A 22,208-nucleotide genomic window follows, 5' to 3' on the forward strand; every position below is an offset into this window, starting at 1 on the left:
TTCCGCATACTGGGGATGTCTGCTGCTGAATTACCAATATCGATAACCAATTATCCAAGGACATAACAGACATTACACCAGCAAAGCCATGCAATCGTAGGAACTATTAAATGTTCAGATATTTGCACCTCTGCAATGCAAGCAAACACAGGATTCTGACATACCCTACATTTTCAAGGCATTTGGAGGGGGGGGGGGGGTAACCCATTTGTTTAAAGCGACAATACATAGAAAACAGAGGTGTTAAGACATTAAAAAAGTACTTATCCCAACAAGAAAAAGTAAACTGATAACCTACATGTCCCCTGAAAACAAGCAAACATAATAGGCAAAGTGATTTCTGCACTTGCATCTTTGGGATTGCTGCTAGTGGCCGTCACATCAGCCCAAGCGTCATTTAAACCAGTAACAAAGAAAGCATATTAAGGGAGACCTCAGTCACTAATGTTTATTGTGAATCAGCTAAAAACAAGCTTCAGTTTTGGCTGCTTATCAAACGCTCAACAATGTGTGCGAGGATTAGGAGCACTGTGCCTCATTTATATACATTAAAAAGATTGCTACCTTCAATAGAACACTCCAGTTAACGAGGGATCGTGACTAGTATGGGTTGAGTTGCTCATACCCTTAATTATAACGGGATTATCAACATCCCAATATAAAATGTACAAGGGTGTCTTGGAGTGCTTGCAGCTGTTCCCGACTATTCTTGCAAGTCTCAGGGCCCTACCCACTTGCTTTTCCATAGGTTGGCGCCACACTAAAAACTCAGCAGTGGTATAAGGAGGATCAACGCCCAAAAGGAGGGTGTTTTAAACTCTGAGGCTGCCCCTGGCTAAAATCAAATATTTATTTTTAATAAATGAGGCCCAGTACCACTTCTCATGGCGACATCACTTGTGTACCCAAACCAAATAAATAAAAGTTCCTTGCAAAAAGTTCCAAAATCACTGGTTTGCCCAGAAATTAAACTGCACAATAAATCTGTATATAAAAGAAAAAAAGAAAAAAGAAAAAGCTGTAAAGATAAAGCCACTCTTTGGAAAGTTAGTTTTACCTTTTCACATTTCTCAATGTGAAACTGACAACCTTCATATATTCCCATCCCACCCTCCGTTTGCTATCAAAATTGTACAGATTACAAGTGCAAAATTAGTAGATCTAAAAAGAATTTTCAAAACTGAATATATTTTATTAACATTTTCACATAAATATTGCTAAGAACCTCAACTATTTTTTATTTATTTTTTGTACAAAAAGCCAAAACTACCTACAGCATTTCTCCACCTTCCTTGAACATTTTCTACGCAGGCAGAGATGCAGATTGGGTGTCGATCACCTATATGGCTTTATTAACATCTTCTTGGTAGACAGTAATGTTTTGTTATGGTGGACATCAGATGCACCCTTAAAGAGAAAGTCTCTGGTGTACACAAAGACGACAGCAAAAGGGGCATAGGCCTTAACGCCAGAATGTACCTCACCCTCAAGCTACTCATCTAAAAATATTTGCCAGCGTCAAAGAAAACTCTCGATGGGGAGCTCCCGAAGAGTCTACATTAGTGCTGGCAAACATGTCTGCCGTTTGCCATTTTAATGTTCTCATAAAGAGTGTCTGCTGTTCTTGTATGCCAACTAAAAGCTTTAAAACAGGTAATGTCAAGGTACTGCAAACCTCAACTTCAGCAAAGGTTACAAGAGACTAAATGTTAAAATACAAAGCCTGCTGAAGGCATGTTCCTCCATGCCACCCAAGACACTGCGAGTGGCAAAAAAAGCATTAGAGGAAGATGAACTCCCCCTAAAAGTCAACTAAGGGCACATCCCTTTTCATTTACATTAGTCCAAGATGACACCTGAGATGGACCGCAAGAAATATAAAAATAGATCCCTATTTACTAACTGGGCACATAATGTACAACTGAGCTATTGACAAAAGCACTTCCAATTGTATTCATGCTCTGGCACACTTAAAAACCAGGGTCTACCAGCCTGCCTTTTGGAATTTGGTGCCGCAGAGCTCTACAAATTTCACAACATAATTACTTTCAGGTATCAATAAGTCTTAAATTAACAAAAGCAAATAAGGGAGGGTGCATATACAGAAAATACATTTTATGAAAAACTTATGATTGGAGCAATCTAATAAAATGTATAAAATGGGAGTAGCCGAGGAAGAAAACTATCAACAGTATACTAAAAAATACATTTATCTCTTGTACTTTTGGAAGCATTGAAAGCCTATTAGAAACCAGGAAGGTGAGGGGGTGGGAGAAAGGAAAAAAAGAAAGATAAGAAAAAGAAAAGAAAAAAAAAAAAACCACATAAAAGCAGCTCGTTGTCCAAATGTTTTTGTTTTTTTAGACTTCACCCAGGCTGTGCAGTTTTTGTACCTGGCTGGCATAGAATGCAGTATTCGATAGCAAACAGCAGTTGCATGAACAGCAGCAATTTCCATCAATTTTATAATTTTTTTCCCTTTAACTGGCCATAACCAAACTCTACTTGAGGAAATACGCAGTGAAAACCCCATCGAATTCTATAAAAACGCAAAAAGAATCGAAATACTGCAATGATTACAACAGCCGGGTCACTTATCCATCTACAGAATCTCTGGTCCTTGGAATTAAAAGCTGCTGTATGCTCAGCTAAAACCTGGTTGTTGCGGCAAACATATGCTCAATAATTCTGCAAAAAATCAGAGTCCCGTTTGCCATTTCCATGTAAGTAGCACATAATCTGCACACAGTGCGTCTTCAGGGAATTTTTTTTTCGTTTTAACATGAGTTGTATATCCAGCATTTATAAAAGTCTGTTGATGATGATGCATTCTAGCAGTGTTCCAAATACTCAATGACCCTTGAGATGGACTTCTGGCCTGTTGTTCCCACTGCACACTGTAAGACAAATAAAAAGGCGCACATAAGAAATCGGTGCTATTAACTGCTATTAACAATCACTCCCATTAGACAATGCGGTTATTAAGAGTATGGCATACATTTCACTTTCTTTCCGCTACTTAATGTGGAACTAAACCAGCCAATTTATCATTTATTACATTCAAGGCATGCCAAGAATAACTATGGCATTTGCCGAGGTTGCCTACCCCTGGCTTATGCGTTCAACCAAACTGTCAAAGCATCAAATGGCTGGTGTCATAGCTGATCACATGTGCCACAAAATAGAAAATGCAGATCACAGAGAGGCTAAGATGGCCATTTGCTTTGATGTAAAGAATAGGAGGGTCGAGTTCCGCCTTAAACAATGCTTATTCAGCATCAGGAAAAATAAGGAAAAATTTTACTTGCCAGTAAAATAACATATCCTGGAGTACAAAGTATTCACAGACTCTTGGTTATGAGCTCAGATCCTAAAATAATATGACACTGGCTAAAGTTTTGAAGGCACACCCACTAGATGCCTTCCCCACAACTCTACCTCACTCTCTGCGTTCTCAGTTTTGAATCAAGGGATGTAGAGTAACCAACAAATGAAGAAAGCGGAGACCTATTCTTTCAAAATGCTTAAAGTGGTTGTAAACCCCCCCCAATAAAAAAAACCTGGAAGACAAAGGCATAATGAGGTAGTATGCATAGCTTACAAGCTCATGAATTACTTGCTTTAGATCGAAGCCTCCGCAGCGGTCCTCCTCTCCCCCCCCCCCCCTCTCCAGCAGAGACATCTCTCCCGGGGATTACCTCTGGGTATCGCAGGTCCGGCGCTCAGATTGGCCAGAGCCACTATGACGTCACTCCATGCACGCGGACTGAAGCAACTGCACGTGGGTGCCATTGCTTCAGTGCGCATGTGCCGATGACATCAGCACATGTTGGGCCTTAAGATTGCTGTATTAAGGGGCACATCTTAGGCTGAGTGTTGTGCAGGCATTCTGAAGGTTGGGGGAGGGGAAAAAAGGAGGGGGGAGGAGAGAGGGGGGGAAAAAAGGAGGGAAGAAGGGGGAGGAGAGAGGGGGAAAAAAGGGGGGGAGGAGGAGAGAGGGGGGAAAAAAGGAGGGAAGAAGGGGGAGGAGAGAGGGGGAAAAAAGGGGGGGAGAGGAGAGAGGGGGAAAAAAGGGGGGGAGAGGAGAGAGGGGAAAAAAGGGGGGGAGAGGAGAGAGGGGAAAAAAGGGGGAGGAGAGAGGGAAAGGGGGGAGGAGAGAGGGAAAAGGGGGAGGAGAGAGGGAAAAGGGGGGGGGGAGGGGAGAGGATAAATGGGGGGGGGGGGAGAGAGGATAAAAGGGGGAGGGGAGGAGAGAGGATAAAAGGGGGAGGGGAGAGAGAGGGAAAAGGGGGAGGGGAGAGAGAGGGAAAAGGGGGAGGGGAGAGAGAGGGAAAAGGGGGAGGGGAGAGAGAGGGAAAAGGGGGAGGGGAGAGAGGGAAAAGGGGGAGGGGAGAGAGAGGGAAAAGGGGGAGGGGAGAGAGAGGGAAAAGGGGGAGGGGAGAGAGGGATTTTTAAAAAAAAAAAATTAAAAAGTGTAAATAAGAAAAAAATAAATAATAATAAAAAAAAAACGCCTTTGTCCTCGGTAGCTCTCGCGCAGAAGCGAACGCACACGCAAGTCCCGCCAACATATGTAAACGCCATTTAAACCACATATGTGAGGTATCGCCGCGTGCGTTTGAGTGCCAACAATTCTAGCACTAGATCTCCTCTGTAAATCTAAACTGGTAACCTGTAAAAAAAAATTCAAAGCGTTGCCTAAGGAGATTTTTAAGTACCGAAGTTTGGCGCCATTCCATAAGTATGCGCAATTTTAAAGCGTGACATGTTCGGTATCTATTTACTCGGTGTAACATTATCTTTCATACTTTACAAAAAAATTGGGCTAACTTTACTGTTTTATTTTTTAATTAATGGAATTTTTTTTTCCAAAAAAGGCGTTTGAAAAATTATTGCGCAAATACCGTGCAAGATAAAACATTGCAATGATCGTTGTTTTATTCCCTAGGGTGTCTGCTAAAAAAACATATATAATGTTTGGGGGTCTGCATAATTTTCTAGCAAAAGAATGATGATTTGTACATGTAGGAGAGAAGTGACAGAATAGGCCCGGTATTGAGGTGGGTATAAAAGCCCGGTATTGAAGTGGTTAAGGGTGTAAATCATTCCGGGGCTGAAATGGTTAAATTTGTACAGTTCATGATCAGTATTGTTTATGAGCTATGAGTGCAATGCTTTAAATCTGCCTTGTGTCTGGATACATTCTTACATGACTGGCATTCATTTTATTTATTTTTTAAATAAAGTACACAGAGGTGTTAATATATGACCATGACATTTAGAAAAGGTAACTTACGGTGAGGTTCATGAAACCGAGAAATTTTTTAAGCATTTCGGTCATTATTGAAAAATCTCCTTCTGGTAGATTGTTCCGTACAGTAGTCACATTACTCTGACAAAGGAGAGAAAAAAAGCATAATAAAAACACTGAGCAGACATGATTGCCAAGTAAACTGGATTACAGAATGTATATTACTGTAAAGAAAAGGAAAAAAATATGAGAAAGGTAATCAAGAAAAAGCAGAAAGCAAAAGAAAAAAATGCCATATAAGAAGTCAAATTCTGAAAATGTAGGAAATTAAATAAAGCTCACTTTGTTCCATAGATCTTTTACCCATCCTTATTTAACCACTTCCATACTGGGCACTTACGCCCCTTCCTGCCCAAGCCAATTTTCAGCTTTCAGCACTGTCGCACTTTGAATGACAATTGCGCGGTCGTGCTACACTGTACCCAAACAATTTTTTTATCATTTTGTTCCCACAAATAGAGCTTTCTTTTGGTGGTATTTGATCACCTCTGCGGTTTTTATTTTTTGCGCTATAAACAAAAGAAGAGTGACAATTTAAAAAAAAAACACTATTTTTTACTTTTTTATTTAATAAATATCACAATTTAAAAAAAAAAAAAACATTTTTTTTCCTCAGTTTAGGCCGATATGTATTCTTCTACATATTTTTGGTAAAAAAAAATCGCAATGATCATATATTGATTGGTTTGCGCAAAAGTTATAGCGTTTACAAAATAGCTGATAGATTTATGGCATTTTTATTTTATTAATTTTTTTACTAGTATTGGCGGCGATTTGCGATTTTTTTACTGTCACCGTGTCATTGCGGCGAACACATCGGACACTTTTGACACGTTTTTGGCGCCATTCACATTTATACAGCGATTAATGCGATAAATATGCACTAATTACTGTATAAATGTGACTGGCATTCAAGGGGTTAACACTAGGGGGTGAGGGAGGGGTTAATATGTATCCCTAAATTGTGTTCTAACTGTGGGGAAAGGGGGGTGACTGGGGGAGGTGACCGATGCTGTGTCCCTATGTACAAGGGACACAGATCGGTCTCCTCTCTCCCCTGACAGGACGTGGAGCTCTGTGTTTACACACAGAGCTCCACGTCTTGTCCCTGTAGCCGCCGATTCCGAGTGCCTGGCGGACATCGCGACCGCCAGGCACGCGCATCGGCATCTCGGGGACGCGCCGGACGCGCGCGCGCGGCAGCCGGCGCGCTCGCGCGCCCCCCAGTGGCCGCAAGAATACAGGACGCCAAATGACGTCCTGTTGAATTTTCAGAGTAACCGTGGAGCCGTCATTTGACGATGGCCCGGTACTCTAGTGGTTAAAGTGCCGATCTTAAAGCAGTATTAAACCCAAAACTTACATATATATCAGCCTACGAAGCAGATGTGGTGGCTGCATTTAGTTTTTTTTTAGGCAATCACATCTGAGAATTTGTGCGGTGCAATATAATACAAATTTGCTTTTGGGTTTAATACCACCAAGTTATTAACGAAAAGTATTATTTCCTATTGAACACCAAACAAACCAAGAATCTCTCAGTGAATAAAAAGGGAGTATAAAATAACTGATCATAGAACCGACCTGCAAAGAACACCCAATATATATGTTCTCTAGGGCAGAAACAACTTATCGATTATGAAATTAATCGATTACTATTTTCATAATCGATTAATCGGCCAGTAACATAATTGGGTTAAAAAAAAAAAAAAGTACAAAAAGAGCAAATCGCTACTGTAAATATCACTGTCCCACAGTAAAAAAAAGGAACCTCTTACAGTAGCGATTATTTGCTCTTTTTGTACTAATTTTAGTTTTTTGAAACCCATTATGTTACTAATCATCTCAGTCCTGGGTCACACCTATGTATTTTTAGGTGCTTTTTGCAGAAACACACTACAGTTCATTTATATGGTTTCCTATGGGACACGTTGACATCCATGCTTTTTTCAGCTGCTACGTATTTGGAAAGGGCAAGGACTTTTTTTTTTTTTTTTTTTTTACGCAAAAACTGTGCCATTTTGTTTTTTTGGTTCAATATACTTAAATGGAGAAGCTGCACAAAAGCAGGCAACACGTTTTTGAGGCAATTTGTGTTTTTTAATCTACCCAAAAACAAATTGGCACAAAAAAAAATGTAAAAATGCAAATTGCAGCAAAATTACCTATTTTTTAAGGTTATTAACCGATTAATCAAAACAATAATGGGTCAACTAATCGTTGGTTGCAGCACTAATGTTCTCATTACACAGAGATGAAAAGCAGAGGTTCCCAACCACCAGTTTGTGGCTGGCAGCTGTGCTGCAGGCTCCCTCCAGACAGATGCAAAACCTGCTATGCTGTCTTTCAGTTTCCATAGTCTCTCCCCCCTCAACCTCCATTAACAGGCTGCAGTGCCCCTTAACCTCCCACAGTATTCCCAGGACACCTGAGCGCCCTCTGCAACCACAGTGCTTCCCAAACGACATTTTACTGAGAAAGCTAAGCTGAGGAAAGGCATCAAACCACTTAGGATACTAGCAAAAAACAAAAAGGAAGCTGGGTAGAGGAGGGGTTATAAAGATGCTGGCTTACTATTTTCTGTTAGCCAGTGTCAAAACTTCCTAATGGCAGTAGTACAAGCCAAATGTATCTGAATGGCTGTGTCCCTCTATGGACAAGAAAGGAAATGTTTCAAGATAGCAAAGATATGACAAAGCCACTGGCAATTTCTACTAGATGATCCAAGGACTGCTGGATGCCCATCTTGGCCTAAGACCTACAAGCAGCTTCAAGTATGACAGTCTGAAGTAACTGATCCACAAGTTGAACCTGTTCCATGCTTCTTCAGCCCATCTGAAGGTGAGCACTTCTTACACACTTTACAAGCACATGTCTTACAAACAAAAAAGAGCAAGTGTCAACAAGACTAGTGAAAAAAAATTAGGACTAAGTTTACTTGTGGTACATCACAAGACACAGAACTTCCAATTAATGACTACTTGGGTTATGCTGAAAACGTCAAGTGAATGGACACTGGCCAAAAAAAAAAAAAGGAAGGAATCCCCACCCGCACATAACCCCTCACAGCTCAAGTCTCTGTTTTGTAGCAAGCAAAGCAGAACAGACGAGAGGAGGGATCCTTCAGTCCTGTGATTTCTTTGGAAAACCCAAAATCCTAGTTTTAAACATATCACAGGACACAAGACTTCAAATTCATTACTACTTGAGATGTCCCAAAGCATTAAAAGTTCTGCCGTGTGTATGCATACCAAGTTCACGGCCAACGCCCCTTTGGACAAAAATCCCCGGAAAAGTCAGATGGAAGTGTGTATGAAGCTTAAGACAGCCCTGGAGACAGAGTCTGTGAATACTCAGTTATGAAAGGATTCCCGACAGCTTACGCTTCTTGAGGATGTTGCTCAGACACCTCATTCTCCTGCAAAATGGGAGAAGCAGAAGAGCTACAAGGTTTGCATCCGAGTAGTTCCAAGCCATTAAGAACCCTTGAGCGCTAACCACCCAAACCAGAAAAGCAGCAGATAATTCCTCCAAAGACGAGACTTGAGGCCCCAAGAAGGTAAAAATAACCGATATAGGCAGGGATTCAGAGCCAACCTTACCCTTTGGGGTGCCACTGCAGAGTGAATCATACAGGGAGTCCTCACTATCTGATAGAGCAATTTCAGGGCCTACCCCATTACCACCCCACCATCTCTGTGCAAGTGGGGTCATTACTTGCTGTGGACTTGTAGACTAGTTACACTGCAAAGGGAAGGGTGGGGCACTTGCTGAGGAGAGTGTGGATACAAGCTGTTAACACCTCAGTGGCAGTCATCGCCTGTATTCAAGTGTCCCCTATACTGAGCGGTGCGCTCTGCAGATGAAAATTGGTTGGAGAGGAGAAACTAACTAGAGGTGTCAAATCACTAGCTGTTATGGGCTTCTGAAGCAAGAAGCGCGTGTAGAGAATTGGTTAAATGGCACATAACATCATTGGGCAAGTGTGCAGTGCCAGACTGCAGTGTAGTCCTTCGCAAACAAGGGCCTGGTAGCCCATTCACAAATGGGAAACCCTGCAGGGGAATGCTGCCACCTTGCCCACTAGTACAAAGGCACTCGACCATCCAAGTTGCAGTCTTCACAATACCAATCTTTAATCATCATAGTGGGCATGCCCAGCGCCCAGGGATTTGACACTCCTTCCACTTGATACCTGTACTGAACCTTTACAGAAATCTGTCAGCGAGGTCCTCTGCTATTGTGTACTCTAAGAGATAGATGTCCTCATGATACAGAGTTGACTGGCTTAATTACATGCTGTCCACACATTTGATCACACTTGATCTCATCTATGGCCATTTCCTTTCGAGAGTAGTCAATCTAATGATCAACTCCTCTTGCATGGGACTGTTGGTATATTTTCATTGGATCAGTGGTTGCAGCCAAATTGGCTGCAGCACTGATAAGTGTATTATGACAGAGGAGTCATCTTGCTGCCAGATTACAATAGCACAGCACAAAGGATTCCCTCAACCATCTTGAATGCATGGATGGGGGAATTCATTTACATCGTTCTAAGGAGGTCAATCCTCTGCTCAATCCCATCATTTTTTTCTTCAGCACACCTAATGGGTTCCCAGTATTGCCCATTATATTCCCAGTCTTAATGCTACTAGGTAAGACCCCTTTCACACTGAGCCGCCCATAGCGACAGGGGTAAAATGCCGCTATTTTTACCGCAGACGCTATGGGCGGATTTGTGACGCATTTGGCCGCTAGCAGCGCATTGCAGGCGGTAAAGCCGCGCTGACCCATTGATTTCAATGGGCAGCCGTGGTGGAGGAGCGGTATACACACCGCTCCAAAGAAAACAAAAAAAAAATGATCTACGGAGATCCGCAGATCTAGACAAATAAACCTTGACTGCCCGGACAACGTCCAAAGAACGTAGTCGTCTCTCTTCTGCCGAACGAGGCTGAGAGAAAAAAAGTCAAAATAGGTAAAATAATGTCCTGATTTAAATGAAAGGCCGACACCACTTTTGGCAAAAAGGATGAAACAAGTTGTAACACGACTCTGTCGTGGTGAAGGATTAAGTACTATTCCCTGCATGAAAGGGCCACCAATTCCGTCAGCCTTCTAGCCGAGAAGCTAGCCATCAGGAAGGCTCGCTTGCGTGACAGAAAGTCTAATGGGATTTCCTTAATAGGTTCAAATGGTTGTTTCTTTAACACAGACAGCACCAAGTTAAAGTCCCAAGGACACATAGGTAACCTAATAGGGGGAAGTAATCGAGTTGACCCCTGCATAAAGGTTCGGACCAGTGAATGGGAGGGCTAAAGCGCTTTGGAAGAATACTGATAGGGTCGAAACTTGAACTCATATTGCACCCAAAGCCAATTTGATTTCTTATAACCGACTGTAGAAAAAGAGTTTTCTCAATCACATATTTCCAAGGATGCCATTTTTTGTCTTCACACCAAGCAATACAAGTCTTCCAGACCTTATGATAGCGCTTCAATGCGTCAGCTTTTCCAGCATTTACTAGGGTAGACACCATTGGCGTCTTAGAACAGCATGATTTATACAATTACATTAACATCATCATTGATGTATTTCAAATTCTACTTACTGGACTCTCCTGGCAAAGACATCCTAGAAGCAAAGCTGTGTAGGAGGCAACAATACAATCTTCCATGTGCTTCCCAGCATGCTGAAGTGCTAAAAATAAAAACACAACATACATTCTATTATTGCAGTTAACATGGTAGCCAATCAAATCGACATTTGAATAATATAATGCATCGGCAACAGTTTTAAATCCTTGTACGATACGAAAAGTAAACCAACGAAATTCCTCAATTATATCACAGGGTTGTCCTTTGCGGATTAGCTTCTAAAAACATAAGAAACTACATTAATTTTCACCTGGTATTAAAAGCCTTCACAAGTCAAAAATCCATTGATCTTATTTGTACAGTACAGGTCACAGGCAAAGTATTCATAGATTCTAGGTCTTCCACAAGCAATAAATGTGAAGGGTGGGCAACAACTAAGCAAACAGAACTCTGACAACAGGACCAACAGAAACAGAGTGCTGCTTCAAGAATTTTACAGCCTAAACCTCCATCCGCAGAAGACTAGACTTGCGCCGGTTGGAACCTTAAAAAAGTAAAGGGCAATACAAACTATACAATTTTCTCTAGATTTTTTCCTTTAGATTTACCAAAACCATGTAGTGCAAGGGCCTGCCTGATTGCGTACAAATTGAAAGTGTTTAGGTTTGACCTCATATTATATGGTTTTGGTAAATAACGGAAGAAATCTAAAGAAAATTGTATAGTGTGTATCCAGCTTTAGGAGAGAGGATCAGGTGGTGGTCTTACAGAGTGAAGCTACATAAGTTTGGTGGAGAAATGCCCAGAATACTCCCATCAATATGGTGAAATGCATGCATTAAAGCAGGCCTCGACAAATCCCGGGCGCCAGGTCGCCATGGCGACTAGAAATAGGGTCCTGGCGACTTGGCTTGGCTTGTGAGCTGGCACCATCTGGTGGTGAGCCGTTGGTATTACAAGTTATTACCACCAGATGTGTAAGCTGGCGCCATCTGGTGGTGGCCGTTGGTATTACAAGTTAAACAGCAATTCTAATGTAATTTTTCACTATTTTCACTGCCATCTTCTTCCCTCTAATTAGAACCCCCAAACATTATATATATTTTTTATCCTAACACCCTAGAGAATAAAATGGCAATTTTTGCAATACTTTCTGTCACGCTGTATTTGCGCAGCGGTCTTACAAGCACACTTTTTTGGGAAAAAATTACACTTTTTTTAATTAAAAAAAATAAGACAACAGTAAAGTTATCCCCATTTTTTTTATATTATGAAAGATAATGTTACGCCGAGTAAATTGATACCCAACATGTCACGCTTCAAAATTGCGTCCGCTCGTGGAATGCCGACAAACTTTTACCCTTTAAAATCTCCATAGGCGATGTTTAAAAAATTCTACAGGTTGCATGTTTTGAGTTACAGGGGAGGTCTAGGGCTAGAATTATTGCTCTCGCTCTACCAATCGCGGTGATACCTCACCTCACATGTGTGATTTGAACACCGTTTACATATGCGGTCGCTGCTCACGTATGTGTTGGCTTCTGCGCGCAAGCTCGTCGGGACGGGGCGCGTTTTCTGGCTCCTAACTTTTTTAGCTGGCTCCTAGATTCCAAGCAAATTTGTCAACCCCTGCATTAAAGCATATGAGGAAATCTGCCCATGAGAGAGCAAGCTCTAGTGATCAGATTCCTTGCCCATGTCATGATGGCGGACTTGTAAGCAGAATGTCCTGTATGAGGTCAGTGTCAGTCTGATCAAAGCTCTAGCTTTTCTTTAAGGTAGACTCTAATGGCCTTTATCAGTAATAGAAGCATACAAGGCGACCCTGTCTTACCTATCCATGATGCTGAACTGTATACAAAACATTCAGGCACAGCCTGTCACAGTCCACATACCCCTGAAGAGGTTTTCATGGACTAAGTTCCATTAGGAAGGATCATGGCCCCCTGGACGTATTGCACCTTGCAGCTAGCCACATACATTGCACCAAGTGCAAACCACCTATGCAGAATCCAGTGCACAGATTAACATTACAGGCTGTCCCCCACATTGTAGGGTCTGGTTATGACACCCAAGGTTTACCAAGGTTGCACTGATCCAGATGCAGAGCTTCTACCTGTGACATTTGAAGACACAGATGTTTTTATAATTTAAAGAAAAAAAAATAAGAAAAAAGGGGGGGGGGGGTGGCGAATAACGGAGTGGGGTAAGGTTACAGAGGAAGCACCCAGTGGGCGCATCCTCAAAAGCTTGCCAGTATTCAAATGTGAATACATTGCCTCTGTCCTGTATGACTAAAATAGATATGATTTTCATACTTGTTTGCTGCAGGCTTGTTCTGAGTTTTGGAAGAATTTAAACTATGCACAGTCAAATAGAATTTTCTTTGGTAGACCAGCAACACTCATACTGTTCTTGTGACAGACTTTTTTGAACTGAACTTCTCTAGAATGTTTATTTAATGCAGCAAAAGTGGCAAAGACGATCTCTGAATACAGGAAGAGGGGTAAAGAGTTGATGCACAGAGAAAACCACTGGATCGCAAGAAGACTCAAGTAAAAAGAGGAGGAGGGCTGCAATTGAAAGGCATTTTACCAAAATGCAGAAATTGCAATAAAATTTTATAAAATCCCCTGCAAGACAATGTCATAATGTGCCAGTATGAATCGAATACAAGCACATTATGAAAGACTTTCCTTAAAACTAAGCTCTCCAGCGTTGTATTGTCCTTGCTGAGAGAGCTTCCATCTCGACACAGTCGTCCGTCCGGGTTTACGGCCTGGGCCTACCATGAGTGGCCGGGGGCACGATGAGGCACTCCTGCATGGACTCTTAATATGTCCTAAACAGTGCAAGATTAGGAGATATTTACAGTACCTACAGGTAAGCCTTATCACAGGTTTGACTGTAGGTAAAAGGTGAAAAGTCGATTTACTACCACTTTAAAAAGGCAAATAAAAAAAATAAAAACTTTTGCCTTCAGAATCACTTTAAGGCGGCTTACAGACGCCTATCAACAGAATCCTTTGATGAAGCGGAACCATCCTCAATAGTAACTGTAAGGTGTTTATAGAGAACAGAAATTGCAGAATCCACTTCTGGAACAGATTAGTTCTTTTCTTACCCAGTTTCCCACCCGGCCGTTTAAAACATGAAAAGATGGGACTTTTGCCGATGCAAGTGGAAGAACTCCATCATCCTCCACCAGTGGCTCCTAGAGCACTGGCTGCGAACCCGATCGCTGATTCCCTCAGACACAACAGATCAGATGACCAGGTACAAGAGCAAGAAAATTGGTCCTATGATAGATGTATCCAATTACAGAAATCACAAATGTAAACAATGGTCACTAGCCTATCAGTGTAGTGCGATTTAACAGTGCAGTCAGCCACCTGTCTCATTAATGCAGGCAGAAACCGTACACCCCAATGCTAGCGACACCAGTCAGTTGATGCCAGATTAGTATAAGCCAGCACCAGTGTCATGATCATCGCCAAACCAGTACCAGAGTCAGTGAAGTCAGGAATACTGTTCTGGCCCCTACTCACGCCAATGTCAGCAGAGCCATTCAAGCCAGCAACAATGTTCTGATCACCGCCACACTAGTACCAGTGTCAGAGCCAGTGTTCCCAATTGTAGCGATGCCAGACCAGTATATGCCAGCACCAGTGTCCGATTCACCACCGCACATGAATCAAGTTTCCTGGATTGCAGTATTGCCACACCAGTACAAGTGTCCTGATCACCACCACACCAGTACAGTGTCACCAGAACATGAATGCCAGGCCCAAAAAAAAGGTTCACAAGTGAGAAGGGCTTTCTGATTCTGAGCATGCCAGATAAGAATAGTGAAGTGGAACTCTCAGATTCAGAGTATGAACCCGTGGAGAGGAGCAATTCCCTGATCAGCTCCCATTCATAGGAGATCCTTACAAAAAGAATCAGGCGTACTGAACAGCGGCAGTCAAATATCAGCAGCGTAGTACATCCTAGTGGACTGGCGAGCACCAGCAGCAGTAGATGAAAGTGCAAGTAGTGGGGTGCAACATCAAATTCATTAGGCCTACCTTATAATTCAGAAGCACCTATCATCCCCCCTCATTTACAGTGTAATCAGGCTTAGTAGAAGTAAACCCACTGTCATCCTTTCTAAACGACTGCCATGGTTGTTGTCCAGAGCTCGGTGGGTGGAGTTGTGATGTCAGACTCCCCACCCACCTCTACACTCCCCTTGTCAACATGCATTTTCTCCTATGTATTTCTTAAGCTCTGTACACATGATCCGAAAAATGCAGTTTTCGAATCGATCATACAATAATCTAATCATTCGTACAGAGCTTTTCGAGAGCCGATCATGCCAGTTCATCCAATATTATTCTGTCGGACATGCACAGATTTTTTTTTCGTACAATGCCAGATTGTGCGATTTTTGTTTAATCAGTACAGCCGTCGTTCGAAAATGCAATACAAATGCATTACAACACATATCACTTCCGAAATATTATTCCGTCGTATGAACATTTGTGACTTTCGTAAACTCTTCAGATTAAATCTGAGATTAGCATGCAAAAAAAAAATTGGTCTGATAATCTCATTGTGTGTACCGGGCATTACACTGAAATTCTGCTATAATCACTAACTGGAATAGTCAATACCCAGAAAAGTCAACACATGACTTCAGCATGCCTAATCATGTTGAGGTGTGGAGCAGCCAATCCTGGGAGAGATGGAGAAGAAAAGAGGAGGGGGATCTAAAGTACATAGAATGTCTCTCTCAGGGTCCTGCATGAGATATGTATATCACCTGTCACTCACAGCAAGGGGGAGAAACAGACTCCTATTTCTTGGTCTGTTTTTATCTCACTAAAACAAGATAAGAGAATTGCTCAGAGCTGGATTAACTCTGTGGCAAGATTGGGCACAGATGACATGAAATCCTATACTGTACAAGGTGCAAGTCTTTTTTTAAAACTTTTTTTTGGGGTTTACATCCACTTTAAACATTATTTTACAATTTTTTTTTATACAGAAGAGATTTAAATTCTGTTGTGGACCAACATAATCTGTATGGTGAGCAGTATATCACCAATAATCTCAGTTCCATTAATGTCTGTCCATTTGAGTGGACCACCAATGGTACGCATACATGCTGCATTTATTTTTTTTTCAAAATTGTTGCTCTTTTTTGGTTTATAACGGTCTTATGGACCCCACATCTCACTGTAAAGAGGACCTGCCATGCCATATTCTTAGTACAAGGGATGTTTACATTCATTGTAATAGGAATAAAAGTGATCAAAAAATTTATTTTTGGGGTAAAAAGTGTCAAACTAAAATAAAGTAAAATGAACAAGAACAACATTTATTTTTTTTAAAGCACCCCTGTCCCCGTGTGGTTGCATGCAGGAGCAAAAATGGTGTTTAAACCACACATGAGGTATCGCCGCAAACATTCGAGCGAGAGCAATCATTTTGGCCCTAGACCGCCCCCAACTCAAAACATGTAACCAGTAAAAAAAAAAATTAAGCATCGCCTATGGGGATTTTTAAGTAGCGACGTTTGGCGCCATTCCACAAGCGTGTGCAATTTTGAAGGGTGACATGTTAGGCATCTATTTACTTGGTGCAACTTCATCTTTCACATTATGCAAAAACATTGGGCTAACTTTACTGTATTTTTTTTTTTAAAGCACAAAACACATCTTAAAGACAAAAGACGCTTCAAGACAAAAAAAAAAAAAAAAAAAAACTTCTACAGAAAACGGATCGATCACCAAAAGGATACTACCAAACATAGTCCTGCAGGGTAAAATTAGGATTAAATTATTTAGAAAATAAGTGAGCTGGGTGAAAAGTTATCAGCTGAACAGCAGCTGCATTCTATCAGAAGCAGTCACTGTTCGGCAACCGACAGGTTTTATGCAGCTGCGGGTGCAGAAACTTCTGAAAATAAGAGATGGAAGTGGAGACGCCTCCATCCGTTAAGTTTAGAGTGGATGGGGAAATAGATTGATTTTCACTAGTTCAGTTCATGGGCTGAACAAGAAAAAAACAAGCTATGGCAAACTTTACCAAAGCTGCCAATATATTTTCACTGAAAGCTTCTGCTGTAGATAAGGAGACAATCTTCTATCTTGCCCAAGTTCTGTGCTGCCACCCCTGGAGTGAACAAAACGAACAAAAAAAAGCAACAAAAAGACATCACCGAGCCATAAGGCTGCACAAAATAAATAAGAGTGTAATCTAATATACAGTATAAAAAGACATACCTTTAGTAAGGTCAAGTTCTTCATCTTCCTCCTCCTTCTTTTCTGGCTCTTCCGGATTAGCATTAGGATTTGGTTCAGTTTGAACCCACTGGATTTCACCTCCACTTTCTTGCCATTCCCCGCTCTTGTCCTGTTGTGCTGCAGGAACTTCTTTAATTAACTCATCTGTCTGGCTTTCCGCTAACAGGGCTGCTCGCTCCCGCTCAAGGAAAAGCTAAAAATAAAAACCTTTCATCAAACTTTGTGAAACCTCATTAAACCTCAAACCTTATATATGCATGTATTGTACCATATATGATGTATCTCATCTCTATCTACACACACGTTTTTATGTTTAGTTGATCACTTTTGAAAAAAAAAAAAAAAAAAAAAAAGGATCATATCGACCAATTCATCCTCCAGCCACCACGGGCAAGCTTTTAAGGACAGGCTCCCCTGGGGAACCTTCCCTATAATCCTACCCCTCTCGAAGTCTACAACAGTGTTTCATAACCTTTTTTCAGACCAGGCTCCCTCTAAAACACCCCATTCCAAAATGTAAAAAAATAAACGAATAGTTTTGCATAACGCAGCAACACCCACAAATGTAGGGCATCCAAGGTTAGAGGCGATTTATTCTTCCACAGCAGATACACGTTTTTTTGCACATTTGTAACGACTAGCATTCCAAGGTCTCTCTTCTCCCTCAGTTTCTCTCCCTCACTCAGCGAACGTTACCCTGGTGCTGATGGAGAGGGAGCAAACAAGGATGCTGAGCAGGCACCAGGCATTCTCCTCATCAACCGATGGGGTCACTTGTTGCTAGGATACCAGTGGCTGGATGGTTGTAATGGTGCACAGCGAAAGCCGGTGGATCAGTGTTACCATCTCCCAGATGCTTCGCAAAAGATGTGGGAGAAGTAGAAACAGAGGGAAAGCATTGAATAAGGAAGAACTGGTCCCTAAGTTTTACCGGTGACTCTGCCCCTATTGCCAGTTGGACTTTCATCCCAGGCACAACCTGTCTTCATACCTAGTGTGGTATAAATGGCCCCCAAGAGATTGTCGACCTCTTCCAACGAGAGCTTGTAACAGGATGGCTTTCTGGAATCCCTTTCCAGAGCCTTTCCCTCTGATTCTTGGGAGCCGGAGGTTGCACTATCTGGCTCCTCTTCTCTGGAGGCAACTGGAGGGCCTGCGCTAGTGGAGGGCAGTACTTGTGTTTTTGGTAACACTGCTTGTTGTACTGGAAGAGGAGCAGTCTGAAGCTGTGGGATCTGAAACCCTTCAAAGAAGGTTTTAAAGGATTCAAAAGGTACTAGATGGTTATTTTACATATGCAGCTAGTTCACTGTCCTGCTCAGTGGAGTGTCCCTGTAATAATTTATTAATACATGCTTTACAGAGTGCTTTTCCCCAGGAGTCCCTAAGTGCAGCTTTACATGAAGGGCACATTCTCTTAGAGCTATGAGGAGATCTGGGCTTGTCCATTTTGTTCTGAAAGACATATGAAAAACACCCCACAGGCATTAACATTCACATCCCTCTCCCCTGCAGGTGCGCAGCCTCTACCATGTGGGCTTGCCTCCCCAGGGGCCCCATGACCTTCCTTCTGACAGCAGAAAGACCCTTTCCCTGACCCCCCCTTAATCCCATGCTCCACCTGCGAGGGGGGGGTTCTGGTAAGGGGAGTTCCCTAGGTTCCCCTTACCTTGGCGTGGCTGGAGCTTGCCTCTGCTGGAGCAGTCTGGACCCTTCCTTCTGCGTCCGACACTCTGGTGTCACCACGGGAGCTTGTGCTGTCTCTACAGCATCTGCAGCTCCTCTCCAGCCTATGCCTAGCTCCTTTTCAAAGTCGCTGCAAAACTGGAAGTACCCGCCTTTTCCGCCGGACGTGAAGTCATCTGGCTCCGCGTGGTCCCAGAACCCAGTGTGATTTCAGCTTAACCACAGGGCTCTTCACCATGCTGCCTAAGGTCCGGGGACTCACTGTCGGCCGTGCACCTCCTCTATACCGCACTCGGTATCTGTAAAAGGAGCACCCCAATCTCCACCTGCTCACAGGGATGAGGAGGTGGCGATCTTCACCAGGAAGGTTTAACTGGCTCTGTCCAAAGAGCCTCTGCTCCCTTTTAGGCCCTTTTTTGCCTGAGCCTCCCTGGCTCTCATGGCATGGTTCCCGATGGTGTCTCGCCTCTGGAGGAAACACAAACTGAGGAGCCAGAAAGAGAGGAGGACATTTATAGAAGGCTGCCGCAGTGTTTCCTACAGAGGGGAGAAGCCAAGGTCTCAGTTGGCTGTCCTGAAATATGATTAGGGGAAAAAAAGCACATGAAGATGTGCGTCATTGATGACTATGGACCCGAAATCTAACTCTTCTAGAGAGGTCAACACTAAATGGACAGAGCCTATCTGAAACCGAAGGATGTTCAGCGGCTTAAGATCTAAGCAAGACCTTATGTCCCCATTTGGCTTTGGGACTGCTTTTGGAAACATGCATTTACGTAATAAGCAAGCATGTGTTCATGAAACGTGTTTATGCAAACATGTATCTATGCAACATGCATCTATGCTGACATGCGGTTATGTAAACATGTGTCCATGGGTTAAAACATCTTTGCCAATATGCGTTTATGCAAACATGCATCCAAACAAGTATATCTATGCAACATGCAAAAAAAAAAATAGGTGTGTGTATATATATGTATATATATATATATATATATATATATATATATATATATATCTCACACACACACACACATTATATATATATATATATATATATATATATATATATATATATATATATATATATATATATATATATATATATATATATATATATATGTATATATATATATATATATATATATATATATATATATATATATATATATATATATATACATATACATATATATACATACATACATATACATACACACATCTATACAACTTTCTTTACCTAAGTGCAGTCCTCTTTCACTTACCTCATCCTTCGATTTTGCTTTCAAATGTCCTTATTTCTTCTGAGAAATCATCACTTCCTGTTCTGCCTAACTCCACACAGTAATGCAAGGCTTTCTCCCTGGTGTGGAGTGTCGTGCCCGCCCCCTCCCTTGGACTACAGGAGTGTCAGGACGCTCTCTACGTTGCAGATAGAGAAAGCAGCTGTGTGTTGGACTACGGGAGAGTCAGGACGCCCACTAACACACAGCTGCTTTCTCTATCTGCAACATAGAGAGCTTCCTGACTCTCCTGTAGTCCAAGGGAGGGGGGCAAGCACGACACTCCACACCAGGGAGAAAGCTTTGCATTACTGTGTGGTGTTACAGACAGAAGAACAGGAAGTGAGGATTTCTCAGAAGAAATAAGGACATTTAAAAGCAAAAACGAAGGATGAGGTAAGGGAAGGACAACTGCACTAAGGTAAAGGAAACTATTTAGAAAAAATAAATAAAAAAAAAGTACCTTTACAACCCCTTAGGCAAGCTTGTGTTATTCAAGCAAGCACGTGTCTATGCAAATATGTGCCTATGCAAGCATTATGAAACCTATATACTGTGCTGCACCTGCTGAACTGCACCTGGGCCTATACTAGTTTTAGTCAGGATTAGTCAAGTACATAGGCATTCAATGCAGCCAAACACTATTAGATTTTCTGCAGATCTTTGTCTTCAGATTTACCAAAATCATGCAATACGAGGTCAAACCTCAAAAGGGATTGTAAAGCTTGTCATACTTACCTCTGCTGTGCAGTTCGTTTTGCACAGGAGTGGCCCGGTCCACCTCTTCTGGGGTCCCTCAGGAATGCTCCTGGCTCCTCCCCACATAGAGTGTCCACGTTGAAGAAGCGCTCTACTTGGTGGACACCCGTGCGGGTGCACTTCGAGTCCTGCATCTTTGTCGATTCAGACTGCAGGACTCGGGCCATCCCCCCAGTGCCACGTCATTAAATTTGATTGACAGCAGCAGAAGCCAATGGCTGTGCTGCTCTCAATTTATCCATTAAGGACACAAGACACCATCCAGAGCTGGTATGCTCATTCCTGGCCAAAGAATGAAAGTATTCGGGTTACTAAAAAGGGGAGGGGCTGCAGCATGAGAAGGTCTTTCACCTTAATGCATAGAATGCATTAAGGTCAAAAACCATGAGGTTTTACAACCCCTTTAAGAGTTTCAATTTGTATGCAATCAGGCAAGCTTTTGCACTACATGGTTTTGGTAAATCTGAAGAAAATATATGTGTATGGAGCTTAAAACTCCCTGCAGATCAAATGCATGCTATTCTGGAGACAACTCCCTAAAGTACACCGATGGCCATGTTCTTTCAAACATGTACTTATGCCACATGTATGTACGCAACGTCTATGCAAAACATGTGGTTATTCAAAGATGTGTTTAATCAACAAGTTTACAAGCATGCATACTATATTGCACTTGGCCCCATGCTAGTTTTGCAAGATTAGCCAAGCACATATGCCTCCCATGCAGCCTTTTGTCTGCTTCAGAGCATCCTAAAAGTAAGCTCCTACAGACCAAATGCACATTATTCTGGAGACACAATACCTTACAGTGCAATGATACCCGTATAGGGGTGTATCGACTTACTGCTTAATCTGGGAGGCCTGTACAACTAAGTATGCTGTATATAATCATGACTTGTCTGCCCACACATTTCTCCCATAGTAAAAACTCACACTTCATTAGTATCCATGGGCTACTGTAAGGTCTTAAGAGGCCTTGCTCGACCTGCCACCCACATGTAAACATGGCTGCCCCTCCACTTCCTGCCTATATGGAAATGGACAATGCTGAGCAAGCCTGCGCCCTCTAGTGGTTAGAGGAAAAACAGCAGCCCACTCTCCGAAGTACACAGCAGCATGATTAAAGTCCAACCTTCACCCATCACAGCGGGCTTTGTCATAAAAGACCTTCAGGGAATCTGGGGTCCACTCCCATGGACCTGTTTAGCACCCTGCAGGAAAGCACTTTGGTCAGAACACACGCTGTACAGGGCTCCATTACGCAGGGTCCAGCGCAGTA

General features: G+C 42.3%; 1 protein-coding gene across 2 annotated transcripts in view; it reads right to left on the minus strand.

The window, feature by feature from the left end:
* Positions 1-422: 422 nt before the first annotated feature.
* The window catches only part of WAPL (WAPL cohesin release factor), a 162,392-nt gene continuing 140,606 nt past the window's right edge, over positions 423-22,208 (minus strand). For both annotated transcript variants that reach the window (XM_040320516.1, XM_040320515.1), the window contains 4 exons: positions 17,181-17,394; positions 10,926-11,014; positions 5,297-5,392; positions 423-2,897 (listed from right to left, as the gene is read on the minus strand). In XM_040320516.1, the coding sequence (XP_040176450.1) occupies positions 2,832-2,897; positions 5,297-5,392; positions 10,926-11,014; positions 17,181-17,394 (465 nt within the window). In that variant the 3' untranslated portion in view covers positions 423-2,831. The remainder of the gene's footprint in view (positions 2,898-5,296; positions 5,393-10,925; positions 11,015-17,180; positions 17,395-22,208) is intronic.

The sequence above is a fragment of the Rana temporaria genome, chromosome 8 (assembly GCF_905171775.1).
Source record: "Rana temporaria chromosome 8, aRanTem1.1, whole genome shotgun sequence".
NCBI lineage: Eukaryota > Metazoa > Chordata > Amphibia > Anura > Ranidae > Rana > Rana temporaria.